The following is a 17,824-nucleotide window of genomic DNA, read 5'->3' as shown; positions in this document are numbered from 1 at the left end:
AGCCACCGTGACCTACAAGGCCCTGCGCGATATGGTCTCTCTGCTCCTTCAAGTCACCGCCTTGTCACTCTCTGCCTCACCCACTCTGTTCCTGCCATACCAGCTGCTCTCTGTCTTTGGAAAACTCGAAGCTCATTTCTACCTCCGGCCCTCCGGAGTTTATTTAATGCCGGGAAAGCTCTTGCTCCATAGCCTTGGACTCAGGGCCCTGGACAAGATGTCTCCTCAGACAGACTGGTTTCTTGCACTCCTCAGCTCAATCTGTCCATCGTGCGACCACGGTGCCCTGCCTCATCACTTGTCACTACCTGACAGGCCTTATCTGTTTACATGGTGATGATTTGTCTCCAGACACCACAATGAAAGCTCCAGGAGGTGGAGACTTGTCTAACTTGTCTAGTTTTCTCTTTGCTCTATCATTATTCGCACCTAGAAAAACCCTTAGTACTCAAAAATAGATATTCATTGAAATTGTATGTTTAGGTGTATACATGAATGCTTTTGGTTTTATTTTTGTTTTCCCTGAGGAAGGCTGTTAGGTTTTACCAGATTCAAGAGGTTCATAACACGCCCTAATCAAGACTAAGCCATCAGGGCAGAGACTGAGGTTTTGCCTCCAAAGCATGGTCCCCAACCCAGCACCTTCAGCGTCACTTTACAAAGCCTCTCAAACCCCACCCCTCCCCCCAGTCCTACTAGATCAATCTACAGTTTAACAAACTATGTAAGTGATTTGGAAGAACAGGACAGTTTGAGAAGTACAGCTCAAGGGCAAATCAATTACAGCGCACGTTTTAAGCCAGGGCTTCACAGTCTTCATTAGATCTTTACTGGGATACAATATTCCCAAGGACAAAATGCTTGCTAAATTTACCCAACAGACTATACTTAAAGCCTTAAAGTTGAAAATGGAGATGTGAGCCTCTTGCAACTCTTTCCTTTTTTTTTTTTTTTTTTAAGATTATTTATATATTTATTTGAGAGAGAGTGAGTGTGAGCAAGAGGGAGAGAATCTGAGGCAGACTCTGCAGAGCAGAGCCTGATGCAGGGGCTCGATCCCACAACCGCAAGATCATGACCTGTGCCGAAACCAAGAGACAAGACACAAGCAACTGAACCACCCAGGCGTCCTGCACACTTTCCATTCCTGCACCATCTTCTACTCATCAATGTGCTGCCTTTGAAAAATACAATTTGAACTAATCATTACAACCTATTTTGAAACATAGAAATCTGCTTTGTTAGTTCTTAGCTCACATTGGAATCACTTAAGGACCTTAAAAATATTGCTGACTGGGTTTCACACCTAGAGATTGAGATTTAATTGATACAGGGTGTAGATGAGATGTGGGCACTTGGAAACAATCTGCAGCCTTAAACTGAGAAGTTGAGAACCACTACATGAGATGGGCACATCGTCTACTTCGTTGGAAACTCCTGGCAACTCCCAGACTGGGAAGGGGAGGAAGGGCTGAAGATCACAGCTTCATCCCATCTTCAAAGTGGACTTAGCTCCTTTTCTCTTACCCTTTTCCCTCTTGAAGCCTTGCTTTCCAGAGTTTGATTACATTCCAGGAGATTTAAGCAAATAAGTAAATGCATCCATCACTGGGAGCGGAGAAGTTACAAGGAAGGAAAGGGGGAAACCCAGAATAAACTGTGTTGTCCGATTGCAGTTAGAGGTACTGCTATACATTCTTTAATATAATTATATAGATGCAGCCACAAATGCAGACATAGAGATATCTCTACATACCAGTAAGATCATGAAAAGTAAGGACAGGCCAAGGGACAGACAGGACACTGAAGAGACAATGCATGTGGCATGATCCTGGATTGGAATTATGGGTCATTTTTGGGACATGAGCAAAATCTAAGATTGAATGCTGGCTTAATGTTATTTCCTGATTTTGCTGGTCCTATGGCAGTTAGTCTTGCAGCAGAGTGGTCTTGTACTTAGGAAACACACACTGAATATTAAGGGGTAATAGAGGATCAAGGCAGCAGAATTTCTGAATGGTTCAGAAACATTTGTGGGAGCTGCATACGATTTCTGCATTTTTGATATGAATTGAAAATTGTATCAAAATAAAAAGCTTTCAGAAGTAATCAGGTGTCACTCCTGTGATCAAAATCTTCTGACAGAACATGTCCATAGATTTGCATGTAAATGTTCATAAGCTCTTTATACAGCCCCAAATTAAAAGAACCCAAATGCCTGTCCATCGTTACAACTGTCCTGTTGCACACAATAGAGATGAACTTCAAAAGCATTCTAACAATGTTTTTAAAATTCTAAGTAATCTTCTACACCCAATATGGGGCTCAAACCCACAACCCTGAGATCAAGAGTTGTGTGCTCCACAGACTGAGCCAGCCAGACACCCCCAAAAGCATTCTAGACAGGGTACAACTATAGTGATAGAAAACAGAACGTGGTTGCCTAGGTTCAGGGGTGGGGTTGGGGGCTGGTGAAGAGATGATTGCAAAGGGAGCCTTCCTTTCAGACAGGTGATGGAATACTCTGTATCTTCATTATGGTTATTACACAACTGTATACAATTGTCAAAACTCATCAAATTGGGTCACTCACGAAAAACCACTAAAAATGAATTTTATTGTAACTAAATTTTAAAAAATCTCGAGTTTCCCATTTCAGAGTTTATGTTACAAGTCCTTAAAAAGACCTATATATCCCCCTCACCCTCCTCTCCCCACTCCAGCCATATTGACCTTTCTACTTCCTCTCATACAGACACTCAAAGCAGGGGCATCTGTGAAATCTTTTCAGAGACAAGGTAAGGACAGTCCCTGAGAGTAAGGAAGTAGAAAATGCAATAGCCAACTGGCATTGCTCTAACATCCCAAGAGCACAGTCCTCTTTCTAGTAATTAATACATTTTACAGGAGTATATGAAATTGACAACTAAGTTAAAGTTATACAAGTAAGAGTCAGATTCTAAATGTGGCAGCTTTAGGGAAAAAAAACTATTTTGCTTTTTCCTCCTTATGTATTCATAAGAGTGATGGGACAAAAATCTACATTAGTCTAAAAGTAGTCTTCCCATTAAGTATACAATGAATACAAATTCAAACTTCTGTTCAAGGAAATACTGAAACAGAAAAATGGTCAATTTACTGTACATGCAAAAAATTGTCCATTTCTAAAGATGCCTGAATCATAGCCTTAGGTATAAATTAAAATTTAGATACTGCCCAGGTCTCATTTCCCCCTAACACCTAGGGCATTGTTTTTACCAGTAATACAACTCAAAACAACAACAACAACAAAAAAAACAAAAAACAAAAAAAAAGAAATAAAGAAAAAAAAAAAGAAAAACCACCAACAAAAACAACAACAAAAAACCCTCCAGGGTAGTAGTTTGAATAAAAAAATTAAATAACTACAGAAAATGTAATCAAGAGCTTGATCCAATTCTCTTTTATTAAAAGGATTCAATGGAGGCACATGGGGGGCTCAGTACGTTAAGCATCCGATTTTGACTAAGGTCATGATCCCAGGGTCCTGGGATGGAGCCCTACATTGGGCTCCCTGCCCAGCAAGAACTCTGCTTCAGGATTCGCTCTCTCCCTCTCCGTTTGTCTCTCCCCCCTACCCATGCTCTCTAATAAATAAATTCTTAAAAAAAAAAAAAAATGTTTCTGCCATTAGTTGCTCCAAAATAATACTAGGAAAGCATCTTATTAGTTTTATATATCTTAAGAGGTGCTCTAGACTAGCATAAACATTTGGTGATAGGACGATGGAATAAATGTAGAATTATGTATAGAATACAAATCAAAGTTTATTGTACAAAATTGAGGCCTTCATATTTCATAGCTCAATAAGGCTAAACAAAAACTAAGTTATTTTTTAAAATTCACAAAAATTTCTTTCACTCACCCACATCCCAACTATTCAAAATGGCCTGACCAAATGTTATCAAAACAAACACTTTAAATAACACCAAGTCCTTTAAAGACAACTATGCCATATGTTATTTTTTGGCATATGTGATCTTCATGGCATGGGACGGTGTGATTTTAAATCCCTGTAAAGCATCCCTGGCAGCTCCAGCCTGTCCATCATTTTCAAATTCAACAAAAGCAATGTCATGCCTTCCGGGTACCAAACGTACTTCTTTGAAGCCCGGAAACCTATAAGAGGAGAAATAATTTATATATGTAAATATATAAAGGATATCAAATACATAAGTGTCTATTCTGTGTTTAAATTTGTTAAGCAACTTTCTGATACTAGTCTAGGAAAAGCATCATATCCTACCAAGAATCCTGAATAGAGTGAAAGAGTCTAAAATATAAATAATACCATGAAAAAATGTAGGTATAATATAAGCTAGTTCAATCTTGTCATTGTATCTAAGCTTTATTTCTTGTTTTACTTACCAATTAGAATTATTCAAACATCAGAGGTAATTTAGCTTTTTATTTGCTAAATCTGCAGATTGGCTTCAACTCACATGATTAATCCCAGACCAAATCAAGGAACCTATAGGAATTACTGCTGTGTGATACACAAACGGATTTAACCCACAGAAGTGCTATTTGTCCTGGTGGGAGGCTTTCACAACACAGACTGGTTCTGAAAAAACTTACTGATTAAACAGCATAGACAACATCATCTCATTAGTCTCTTCTGGTAAATTGTTGAGGAATAAAATATAGTTTGGAGGGTAATCAGGGACCTATTATAAAGAAAAAAGGCAGTTAGCTTTTAAGTACAAAAAGTATAGTAAGCCATTTAGCTCTTATATTAAAATCTGAACTTCAGAGAGCGACATTCCAGTTTATTAAGGACTATGAAATCGTAGCACTACATCAAACACTAAAGTCGAAAAACAAGGACACCAGAGAAATTAACATAAACTGAACGGTAACTCAGCAGACACTCAAATCACCTGATACAAATCTGGACAATTACAAAACTAATTAACTTGAAAGTATTTAATAGTATTTAAAACAATATTTAAGTTTTAAGCATCAGGAGTCAGTTGTAATGGGAGAACTCTGTCAGCTGGGTTACATAACTGAAAGATCCTAACAAAACTAGAGAAGGCAGCAGCATCACCCATATTCAGCTGGTTACCTGAATAATAACACTCAGATTTTAATCCTCTGCATTATTGTTTACAGTCTCCCAGCATTTAACAAAATTTAGAACTACCATTTAAAGCCACTACTTGGTGACTTTTAACCTTTTCTCCAAGTAAATGAGATATACAGAGCATCTAGTTATTCCCAAATAAGTAGAAACAAACATTATCAGATGTTAAACTAATTATCTGATATCCTGACCTGCGGTCATGTGGAACTATAGGGACAGGGTCGTCCTGTACCTAAGAGGCTCTCTGTCTTTCATAAAGAGAAAAGATGATGTGTAAAAAATAACTTAAGGCTTAGAGAATTAATAAGTGCTAGCATTTGTAAACTGTACTATAATTGCTGAAAGATTCCAAAGGAGGAAAAGGTAGATAATTAGGAAAATACACATAACTTCAAATTGAAGAAGGAAAGCTCTGAGGTGCAAGGAATTCTCTGGCCTTAAGGATCCTGTTGAGCATCCCAGGAACCAAGAGGAACCACTAAATCTTTCTCCTTGAGGCCTTTAGCAAGATTTGCTAAGAGATTTCTAAAAACTCTATATAAAGAGACATGTATTTGTTCTCAGAAACCAGATCAATGGTAGTTCTAAAACAACGCTGCTCTATTAGAAAAGATGGTTCACTGCTTTAGGCAAACCGGTATGGAAATAGAGCACGTCTACCTGGCCAATTCCCCACACCTGTCCATCTGTAAAGCCCTGGGCTTTGCAGGTACTTTAGGGAAAATAAAAATGTTCACTCCCTGCCTTCACAGAGTTCAAAATCTGTCATTTTGATTCCATCACTGAAACATTATGGAAAGCAAGGAACAGAGTCAGGTTTCATTTTTCCCTCCCTCAAAAAAATTAAAATGTTTTGAAAAGTGAGTTCCTATATTAAAGTGTAATATAATTTAATGTCTTATATAAGGAATTATTTTCAGTTTTTGGTGACAAGTTGTTGTATATTATTCTCACTGGTTTATAATTTTATTTTAAAAAGCAAGCACCACATAGATACAAAGATTACCTGAGGATTTGGTGTTGAATTTCCTTGGGTATTTGCTGCATTTGGTGTTCCCTAAAAAAAAAAATAGAAAAGATTTAAGGTTTCTGATTGCTCTAAAAAAGCAGGTTTATAATTTTAATAACTGCATAAAAATAACATTAATTTTTAAAAGACCAACAAAATGGGAGAAGATATTTGCAAATGACATAACCGATAAAGGGTTAAGTATCCAAAGTATAATACAAACAGATAAAACACCCAAAAAACACACAATCCAACTAAAAATGGACAGAAGACATGAACAGACATTTCTCCAAAGACATACAGATGGCCAAAAGACACAAGAAAAGATGACAAACATTACCCATCATCAGGCAAATGCAAATCAAAACTACAATGAGATGTCACCACACCCCTGTCAGAATGGCTAAAATCAGAAACATAAGAAACCACAAGCGTTGGGGAGAATGTAGAGGAAAAGGAACCTCATGCACTGTTGGTGGGAATCCAAACTGGTCCAGCAATTGTGGAAAACAGTATGGAGGGTCCCTAAAATATTAAAAATAGAACTACCTTATGATCCAGTAACTGCACTACTGAATGTTTAACCAAAGAATACAAAAACACTAATTCTAAAGGATGTATGCACCCTTAAATTTATAACAGCATTATTTACAATAGCCACCCAAGTGTCCATCGATAGATAACCACTATGGAGAGTTATTCAGCCATTAAAAAAAAAAAGAGAGAAAAAGAAATCTTGTCTTTTGCAAAAACATGGATGGAACTAGGGGTATAATGCTGGTGAAATAAGTCAGAGACAAATACCATACGACTTCACTTATATACGGAATTTAAGAAAACCAACAAAGGAAAAACAGAAAGAAAGAGAGACAAACCAAGAAACAGACCCTTAACTACAGAGAGCAAACTGATGGTTACCAGATAGGAGACGGTAGGAGGATGAGTCAAATAGGTGTGAGGGATTAAGGAGGGCACTTATCGTGATGAGCATGAAGTAATGTACAGGACTGTTGAACCACTATACTGTACACCTGAAACTAATGTTAACACTTATGCTAACTATAGTGTAATTAAAATAAAAAACTTTAAAAAACCGTATTATTTTTGAAAGATTTCTTATTCCTTTTAATTTTACATTAAGAATTTACATCGTGGGGAGGGGCAAGATGGCGGAAGAGCAGGGTCCCCAAATCACCTGTCCCCACATTACCTAGATAACCTTCAAATCATCCTGAAAATCTACGAATTTGGCCTGAGATGTAAAGAGAGACCAGCTGGAATGCTACAGTGAGAAGAGTTCGCGCTTCTATCAAGGTAGGAAGACGGGGGAAAAAGAAATAAAGAAACAAAAGGCCTCCGAGGGGGAGGGGCCCCGCGAGGGGCCGGGCTGAGGCCGGGGCGAGTGTCCCCAGGACAGGAGAGCCCCGTCCAGGAGGAGCAGGAGCTGCACCAACCTTCCCGGGCGGGCGGAAAGGGGCTTGCAGGGAGCTGGGGCAGGACCCAGGAGGGCGGGGACGCCCTCGGGCTCCCTGGGACACTAACAGGCACCTGCGCCCCGGGAGAGGTCCCTAAGGTCCCTAAGGGCTGCAGCGCACACGGCGGGCCGGAGCAGCTCGGAGGGACTCGGAGGGACTCGGGAGCGGCTCCAGGGAGGGAGCTGCAGGGCGGGAGCGCGAATCCAACAGCGCAGGCTCCGGGGCACAGGGCGCGGGGACACAGCCCAGGATCCGGCCTCCCCCGGAGACAGGCAGAGGCCGGGAGGGCCCAGGACAGCGAGGACGAGGACGCTCCTGCCCCGAGCTGAGCAGATCAGCGGCCCCGCCCCGGAGCCTCCAGGCCCTGCAGGGGAGAACCGAGAGCCCCGAGCCCCGTAGTTCCTGCAGGGGCTGAATCCAGGCTTCCAGAGTTGCCATAGCAACTGCGGCTGTTCCTCCTGGGGCCTGACGGGGTAAACAACCCCCGCTGAGCCCGGCAGCAGGCAGGGGCAGAGCAGCTCCCCCAAGTCCTAACACCTGAAAATCAGCACAGCAGGCCCCTCCCCCAGAAGACCAGCTAGACGGACCAGTGATACTCCCCGTGTTCCAATACAACTTGTTTTTGGCCACTCTGCACTGAGCAAAATGACTAGAAGGAAAACCTCACCTCAAAAGAAAGAATCAGAAACAGCCCTCTCTTCCACAGAGTTACAAAATCTGGATTACACTTCAATGTCAGAAAGCCAATTCAGAAGCACTATTCTACAGCTACTGGTGGCTCTAGAAAAAAGCATTAAGGACTCACGAGACTTCATGACTGCAGAATTTAGATCCAATCAGGCAGAAATTAAAAATCAATTGAATGAGATGCAATCCAAACTAGAAGTCCTAACGACGAGGGTTAACGAGGTGGAAGAACGAGTGAGTGACATAGAAGACAAGTTAATGGCAAAGAGGGAAACTGAGGAAAAAAGAGATAAACAATTAAGGAACCATGAAGACAGATTAAGGGAAATAAATGAACCTAAGGAGGAAAAACCTACGCTTAATTGGGGTTCCCGAGGGCACCGAAAGGGACAGAGGGCCAGAATATGTATTTGAACAAATCCTAGCTGAAAACTTTCCCAATCTGGGAAGGGAAACAGGCATTCAGATCCAGGAAATAGAGAGATCCCCCCCTAAAATCAATAAAAACCATTCAACACCTCGACATTTAATAGTGAAGCTTGCAAATTCCAAAGATAAAGAGAAGATCCTTAAAGCAGCAAGAGACAAGAAGTCCCTGACTTTCATGGGGAGGAATATTAGGGTAACAGCAGACCTCTCCACAGAGACGTGGCAGGCCAGAAAGGGCTGGCAGGATATATTCAGGGTCCTAAACGAGAAGAACATGCAACCAAGAATACTTTATCCAGCAAGGCTCTCATTCAAAATGGAAGGAGAGATAAAGAGCTTCCAAGACAGGCAGGAACTGAAAGAATATGTGACCTCCAAACCAGCTCTGCAAGAAATTTTAAGGGGGACTCTTAAAACTCCCCTTTAAGAAGTTCAGTGGAACAATCCACAAAAACAAGGACTAAATAGATATCATGATGACACTAAACTCATATCTGTCAATAGTAACTCTGAACGTGAATGGGCTTAATGACCCCATCAAAAGGCGCAGGGTTTCAGACTGGATAAAAAAGCAGGACCCATCTATTTGCTGTCTACAAGAGACTCATTTTAGACAGAAAGACACCTACAACCTGAAAATAAAAGGTTGGAGAACCATTTACCATTCAAATGGTTCTCAAAATATACCCTAAAAACTATAGAACACTTCTGAAAGAAATTGAGGAAGACACAAAGAGATGGAAAAATATTCCATGCTCATGGATTGGCAGAATTAATATTGTGAAAATGTCAATGTTACCCAGGGCAATTTACACGTATAATGCAATCCCTATCAAAATACCATGGACTTTCTTCAGAGACTTAGAACAAACTATTTTAAGATTTGTGTGGAATCAGAAAAGACCCCAAACAGCCAGGGGAATTTTAAAAAAGAAAACCATATCTGGGGGCATCACAATGCCAGATTTCAGGTTGTACTACAAAGCTGTGTTCATCAAGACAGTGTGATACTGGCACAAAAACAGACATATAGATCAATGGAACAGAATAGAGAACCCAGAAGTGGACCCTGAACTTTATGGTCAACTAATATACGATAAAGGAGGAAAGACGATCCACTGGAAGAAAGACAGTCTCTTCAATAAATGGTGCTGGGAAAATTGGACATCCACATGTAGAAGAATGAAACTGGACCACTCTCTTGCACCATACACAAAGATAAACTCAAAATAGATGAAAGATCTAAATGTGAGACAAGATTCCATCAAAATCCCAGAGGAGAACTCAGGCAACACCCTTTTTGAACTTGGCCACAGTAACCGGAGAAGGACAAACAGTGTATGTTCTCATTCATTTGGGGAATATGAATAATAGTGAAAGGGAATATAAGGGAAGGGAGAAGAAATGTGTGAGAAATATCAGAAAGGGAGACAGAACATGAAGACTTCTAACTCTGGGAAATGAACTAGGGGTGGTGGAGGGGGAGGAGGGCCGGGGGTGGGGGTGAATGGGTGACGGGCACTGAGGGGGACACTTGACGGGATGATCACTGGGTGTTATTCTGTATGTTGGTAAATTGAACACCAATAAAAATTAATTTATAAAATTAAAAAAAAAAAAAAGAATTTACATCGTTACTGACTCAAACTTTTTCAGTTAATTTTGAAAGATCTCGTCTAAATTTTAAAGACTGTGTCATAAAATTTAACCTGTAATCTCTAAAATTATGGAGAAATACATAAAACTATTTATAATATGCAAATATAAAATTATAGAGAAATATATATTCAAAACCCAAGAACCAGTCTCTTTTTTTTTTAAACAATTAGACAAAAGTCAAATTTTTGAACTGGATTTCTAATCACTTTCAATCCAGAAGTAGCTATTTTTTGAATGATAATTTCACTGTTACCTGTTATTTTAAATTAGATTTTTAAATTTCTGAATTGTTCAAAGAAAGCAGCTTTGTGTGTAGCACTCAAAATTAAAGATAATACCTACAACATTATTTATGGGCAGTAGAACTTGAGAAATAAGCCTGAAGATATTAAAACATATTTTGAAGAATGATGGAACTAAAAGGTTATACAGATTCAAATAAAACTGTTTAATATAGATCTGCATATATAAAAGTTTATATTTTAATTTGGTGCTTAAATATAAATATTAGAATTTTCTTTTCTTTTCAAGGTTTTATTTATTTATTCATGAGAGGCAGAGACACAGGCAGAGGGAGAAGCAGGCTCCATGCAGGGAGCCCAACGTGGGACTCGATCCCGGGTCTCCAGGATCACACCCTGGGCCAAAGGCGGCACTAAACTGCTCAGCCACCTGGGCTGCCCAGTATTGGAATTTTTGATCTCCACTGATTCCAGCTTCTTACAAGTGTCCCTTTTAAACAAACACACATAGGCACCATACACACACCTCAAAGACCATCCCTAAGTGGAAAACAGACATCTCCATCATGTTCTTAACACCAACAAACCTAGGAACTTTGTCCATCTCACCTGACCAGGTTTTTTGCTTGCAGTGGTTGCAGTCTGTTCCACAGTTTTTGCTTTTTTCTTTTCCTTCTTCTTTTCTTTGTCAGCAAAAGTGCCACGCATTTTAGATATTATATCCGAATCTGTTTTTGCATACTGGATTCGCTGTTTTAATTATATGGAGACAGGTTACTATTCATTATGCTGAAGGCTGTTTACACTCTTCATTAATATTTCAAATTTCATTACACAAATACACGACAAGCTGGTTTAAACATATCCCTAAGGAAATCTGTCAAATACACTGAGCACCAAATGAAAATAAATTGTGCTATGCTTATTAGAAGAAAACCCATAGATTCTCATATGGGAAAAATAGAACTTTGAAACATCTGCACCAATGTTGCTCTCAATTTCATAAAACAGAAAAATGCACGGGAAAGTTGTCTACTCTTTAGTTTGGACGCTCAATGAGTCAAGATGTATTGATCAGTTGTGGAATGTATCATACGGAATTTATTATTTCCACAGTTAAAGTACTAAAGTGTCAGAATGATTTTCCTCTGAACCCCATCTATAATTTGTAAATGCAATGACTAATAGTGGCAACAACTTAAACTTTAAAAAGCTTTGAAAAGAAACAAAGGATGGCATTGCAGCTAGTGCAACCAGGCCACCTGCTGCTTCTTCCTGCCGCCAGCAGGAACAGTATGCCAGCATAAACTTTAGCGTGCATCCGAACTTCACGGAGAGCTTGTAAGACTGCAGATTCTGATGCAGGTCTGAGTGAAGCCTGAGATTCTGTACTTCTAACAAGCAGAAAGTGGATGGTGGAACCTACACCCTGAATACCATGGCCCTGGTCTAAAGCATTATTACACAGCTAGATTCAAGCACCCATCCCCAAATTTTTGCTAAGAGTTAAACTATTTTCTAGGGTGTATCTATTTGCAAACTGCAACTTCCATTTCTAGGAAGCATTTCTTCTCTGGAGCTGAATGAGCTGAAACAATCTCTCTGATCATATCAAAACACAAGAGTCCTACAAATTACTATCTAAAATTGCCTTACAGAATATGAATTTCCTCTCAGTCTGAAAGAAGTGACCTTCTAAAGTAGCATGGGTTTGAAAGCAGTAAATCTGCCAAAACCAAAAGTAAGTCTTTCTCTTCAGCTAGAGATGAGTGTACTGGGGAAATAGAGAGGAGGAGCATGCTGTCCTTCACATCAATACCCAAAGCTCAGTACCCCTGGCTGCCCTGGACTGCTATACCATATGGTCCCTAAGTGGACTTACCCCTGCAAGCAACTGCTGGTTTTGCATGTCACCATCTGACCAGAAGGAACAGACTTAGACTAATTCTGACTTGGTCCCAAGGACTCCCTCTCATCTCCCCTAGGTCTTCAACCTTCTCCCTGACCTGAACAGATCTTAAGTGATCTGTCCTTAACACATAGTCACTTGTGAAAATCTCTGATCTCAATCATCATTCTTAAATGGCTGGTCTACACTACTGGTTCTGAACCCCAGGTGATTTTGCCCACAGGGGATAACTAGTGCTATTGAATGGAGATGCTCTGAGTTGTTATGCTACTGGCAGGTGGCAGTGACCAGGGATGCTGTTAAACACTACAATGAACAAGACGGCCCCCTACAACAAGAATTATTCAGGTCAAAATGTCAAAAGTACCAATACTGAAAAAATGTGGTCTAAACACCCATAAGGGATTAAAAAAAAAAAGTACACTCGCAGCTTAGAAAAGGGGCAAGGCTTACATTTATGTCAAAGGTTTCATAACAGGAAGATGGTTCTATATTACTAAGGTGTTTTTGGCATTAAAAAACCAAATATCATTGAATTAGGATAACTTTGTTGTAAGTTCCAAGTTATAGCAAATTTTGCTTGTTTCTGATCTGGTATGTTGGGAGTTAAAACATAGGAGCAACTAACCACCTAAATGAACACAGAACAAGACAGCTCAGAGAATATTCTTCCTCCTCTTCCAGGATGCTGGAAATCTGGCAGTATCTGCTATCTTCCTGAAGGCAGAAAATGGAACTCAAAAATACTTTCAATGCATTATCAGTCTATTGGACTTTTTCCATTGATTTAAAATAGTTGGCAAAGTGAAGCCAGCACCAAACACAGCAAACAATCTCTAGCTTTCCTTTATCTGAGAAACAGGCACATTCAAACTTGTCATTTCAACTCAACAAAACAACCCTAAAATCCTCTACAGGAAATCATTCCCCTGTATTAACGTAATTTTAAATTTAAACTAAAACCCAGTCTTATGTTCCTGCCAACTGCAATCTCCATTATGCCTTTTCTTCGTACTTACTAAGACAGACAAACTGGTTTCAGAAAACTCCAACTTTTATTAAAAAGAGTGCATGTAGGCTTTCCACACAGCTGGTACCCATCAGATGGGAAGTTACGGGAAAAAGGGAATTGGATAGAAAAGGAAAACTTGCTCCAGTAACAGAGAAGAAGTGCCCACTCCCGAACTAAACAATGTGCTATATATAAAGGTCCTCCAACCACTGACCACAGCAACACTGCCTGTTTTTGTAAATTAGGTCTTGCTAATTTGATATTGCTAAAACAGCCACAATGATTCATTTACACACACCTATGGCTGCTTTTGCTGTCATAAAGGCAGAGTTAAACAGCTGCAGGAGAGATCATTTGGCTCACAAAGCCTAAAATACCATTTGGCCCTTTAGGACAGATTGCCAACTCCTAGTTTCAAGGTGGGGGAAAACCATAATACTGGGTGTCAGGTTAGCTTTCAAGGCCTTGTACTGCCATATGTTATATTATTATAACCTAGTCTGGCAATTAACCTTGCTGAGCCTGATTCTTCATTTCTAAAATAAAGGGATTAGATCAGTTATCGGCACTACACTCCAGCCAGCCCATGGCCTGTTTTTGTATGGTCTATAAATCAAGGACTTTTTTTTTTTTTTACACTTTTAAAGAGTTGTTAACAACATGCACAGACACAAGAATATGTGACAGAAACTGTACGTGGACCACAAAGCCTCAAATATTTACTACCCAGTCCTATATGGTTTTTGCTGACCTCTGAATTAGCTCAAGGACAGCCAATTGGCTTACATTTTATAGGTAGTGAAAGATGAACACAGGCAAACAGCCAGTTAATGGCAGAATCAGAATGAGGATGCACGGCCTGGGAAACTGCGCCGTGGCTCTTTCCTCAAGGTTTCTTCTCATCCCATTCCAAGTCTCAGGAAAAAGCACTAGGAATCCATAACCAAGGTACCCCGTACTCACAGATGTAGGAACCCCTTGCTTTACGCTGTTTCCACCCTAATCCAATCTTCTACCATCTCTGCCTACACCAATGGCCTCCTGAGTTCCCAAGTGCCTCCCAGCCTTCCCATAATCCAGTCTTCACCCAGCAGCTAAATGCGAATCTCACTATGTCATTCCTGAGGTTAAAATTTTCTTTGCATAACTATTTCAATGCTGCTCATTGTTTATTCGTCAATAAAACCTATGAATTCAAAACTATGAATTTTTCTTAGATCACTGCTTTTTCTAGGCCAGACGGCTTCTGATATGTGGTATTTCACTATGCGATTTTCTGAAACTTCAAATTGATTTCCTATTTGACCCATAATTTCTGTGTTTTGTATTGTTTTACAAGTTTACAAAGATTTCTTTTCAATCTTCTGAGTTAACTTCTAGTTCCTGAGATGAGAATATTGCCTATACTGCCACTATTTTTTAAACATCGTATACTTCAATATATTTTGCTATTGCCTATCTGAACTCACATAAACTAGTGAATTATAAACTCTACAACTTTTCTATAAACCCAAATGTGTAAATAAAATAAACCTAAACTTGCTTTAACACTTAATTAAAAGCAAAAAGAAATGGCCAAAGTTTCAAGTGTGTATCTACGAACTTAACATATTACTAATAGTGATCAAACCAAAATAATATCATCTTACCATTGGTTTGCCATAAAATGGAAATCCTTGTAACTGTCTCAAGGCATTTGTGGATGAGCCCAGTTCCTTAAAAATAACAAAGGCTTGCCCCCTCATCTTCATGGTCTTTAAAGCTACAATATCTACCACATGGCCAAACTGAGAAAACAGGGCGTATAGGGATCTCTTCAATTCTGAGCAAAAATAGAGGGGAAAACAATTTATTTGTGAAAGAAACGACAGATCTCTTTATACAATGACACTGCACCAAGTGCCCCCCACCATACTTATTTATACAAAGTTACATATTTTAATAAAATCACATTATACTATCTAATTTTAAGTTGTTTCAAACCATTTTATCTATGCGTGAAAACATATTCACCAGATTTTCAGTCCCTACCTATTGTTGTTTTTAAAAAGCCTTAAAATCCTCACAAAAAAGAAAGAAGACATTATTTCAGGTACTAACAAAGATTACTACATCAGAAGTTTTCAAGCAGCACAATTTTAAAGATGCTAGTAATTAAATGCACTTTGGTTGTAAACAAATGTTTTTTTTAAAAGCACTTACCTTCTTTTTTAATTTTGTCATTCATATTGTTAATGTAAATTGTATGATTTGGTCTGATATCCATGTTTGCAGTTAAACTGTTCAAACTGCCTAAAAAGACAGTAAATACTGTTATAAGCAGAGCATTCACTCACACTATGTAAGGATACAACACAGGGATCTACACAATTTCCTTTCAATCCCAAATGTCAGAAAATTCCAGTTTGTCGGTAGTCTTCAAAACCTCTCCAGCACTTGCTATCCCTCCTTCTTAAACAAAACAGTTTTCAGGTTCAAAACATGGGTGGAGCCCAAGTACCTAGGCAGATTTTAATAACATTATTTCATCCATTTATTTTCATATTTATTTTTCACGCAGCAAGCAATAGTTTCTTCACCTGCCTAACAAAATAACGTTTTTAATGAAATTATTTAATTCACTTATCTTTTAGGTAGGCGGAGCCCACATTGGGGCTTGAACTCACCACCCTGAGATCAAGATCTGAGCTGAGATCCCAGAGTCCAATGCTTAACCGACTGGGCCACCCAGGTGCCCCATTTAATGAAATTATTTTAAAATGCCGTCTTTGGATTTTTAAGAAAAATGAGAAACAAACTAGCAAATCTGTGCCCAGTAAAAATCACTAAGACAGAATATTAACGAAGTTTACCAAGCAATACTTAATGGGTCCACACTTAGGAAGTGTTTTCACGCCTACTAAATTCACATACACCATCACCAGCTGTCCTGACTCTACGGTCACCTCTAGCCCACTTGAAATCACGGGGCTCAGATAGAGCGGTACTACATGACGCTTACGGAGCTCAGATTCTAGTACCGACCTCATCTGAATTCAAATCCTATCTATGTTTACTCCCAGCAGCTTGACAGCAGGCAAGTTCCTTAAACTCTCAGGCCCAAAGCTGTAAAATGGGGCTGGTTTAGCAGCATTTACCTACTAGAACTCGGAGACAAAATGACAAGACGTCGCAGCAAAGCTCTCATATGGGCAGGGAGCACTTCGAGTAGCTGTCCTCAACGGCTAGCGTGGAGGGCCTGTCCACGTCACAGCTAACAAACAGCAGGACTGGGAATTCCGCCCTCGTCTGTCTCTTCGTCGTTTGCACTTTTCTTTCACACACACACTTTGCTGTTTCATTTTTTACCTTGTTTTTAGTTGCGAACCGTGACTCTGCTTTATTTCCTTGGGTGCCCCACATATTCCTTCATTTCACCATTTTAAACCCCCCGTCTGTGAAGAGGACAGAAAACCTACAGGGGGGCGGCCCGGGTGGCTCAGAGGTTTAGTTAGCGCCGCCTTCCGCCCAGGGCGTGACCCTAGAGACCTGAGATCCAGTCCCGCGTCGGGCTCCCGGCATGAAGCCTCCTCCTCCCTCTGCCTGTCTCTGTCTCTCTGTCTCTCTCTCTCTCTCTCATGAATACATAAATAAGATATATATATATTTTTTAAAGGAAACCCATAGGGAAGAAGCCTACAGATCGGCACTGCATTTGTTCGGGAACAAGGGAAAGGTAACGCTTCTCAGGCTTGCGACCCTCTTAGCTGAAACCTGCAAAGGCTGCGGTCACGGAAACAAGCGAAATGTCAAACTGAAGGCAAGGTTCTCCAAGGGGAGGCTCCGAAGGGCCTCACGCGAGGTTCAATGGCGGTGTGCACCGGATAAAGGGCGCCTGGAGCCCAAAGGGGGCCTCCTGCCTCCCCAGCCACAGGCACGGCCGACCGAAGCCCCAGGAAGCGGCCACGCGGCCGCCTATCCCAGCCGTCCCCTCTAGAGACAAGACTTCTAAATCCGAGGGCCTCACAGGACCAGCGCGTCGGTTTCCAACCCCCCCACCCTCTCGCCAACCCCTCCGCGAACCCAGGAGGGGACGCCTGAAGGCCCCACCAACCGCGCCGCGTCCACTCCCTGGTCCCACGAGCGGGCGTCAGGCCGAGGGGCGGCCGGCAACCAGGGGGACGGAAACAGTGAACCCGAGAACACGTCCCAACTCACCCGAGGCCTGCGCTGGTCCCGGACGAACCGAAAACCGGAAACGGAGCCACTACCGGAAGTTACGCTCCACGCGCCTCAAT

At 40.6% G+C, this 17,824-nt stretch overlaps 1 protein-coding gene across 3 annotated transcripts; it reads right to left on the bottom strand.

Annotated features, from left to right (window-relative positions):
• Window positions 1–3,405: 3,405 nt before the first annotated feature.
• SNRPB2 (small nuclear ribonucleoprotein polypeptide B2) lies at window positions 3,406–17,814 on the bottom strand. Of its 3 annotated transcripts, none has more exons than XM_055307211.1 (7): window positions 17,745–17,814; window positions 15,750–15,839; window positions 15,197–15,369; window positions 11,236–11,376; window positions 6,132–6,182; window positions 4,618–4,706; window positions 3,406–4,158 (listed from the first exon to the last, which is right to left on the bottom strand). In XM_055307211.1, the coding sequence occupies exons 2-7, from the start codon at window positions 15,811–15,813 to the stop codon at window positions 3,999–4,001; spliced, it is 678 nt and encodes a 225-aa protein (XP_055163186.1). In that variant the 5' UTR covers window positions 15,814–15,839; window positions 17,745–17,814; the 3' UTR covers window positions 3,406–3,998. The 3 variants fall into 3 exon arrangements, with proteins under 3 accessions (XP_055163186.1, XP_055163206.1, XP_055163195.1); XM_055307231.1 differs by having other exon boundaries at window positions 15,750–15,835; window positions 17,745–17,813; XM_055307220.1 differs by lacking the exon at window positions 17,745–17,814 and adding an exon at window positions 16,685–17,727.
• Between the last annotated feature and the right edge of the window lie 10 nt (window positions 17,815–17,824).

The sequence above is a fragment of the Nyctereutes procyonoides genome, unplaced genomic scaffold, assembly GCF_905146905.1.
Source record: "Nyctereutes procyonoides isolate TBG_1078 unplaced genomic scaffold, NYPRO_anot_genome, whole genome shotgun sequence".
Lineage (NCBI taxonomy): Eukaryota > Metazoa > Chordata > Mammalia > Carnivora > Canidae > Nyctereutes > Nyctereutes procyonoides.
This window is presented reverse-complemented; position numbering and strand designations above follow the sequence as displayed.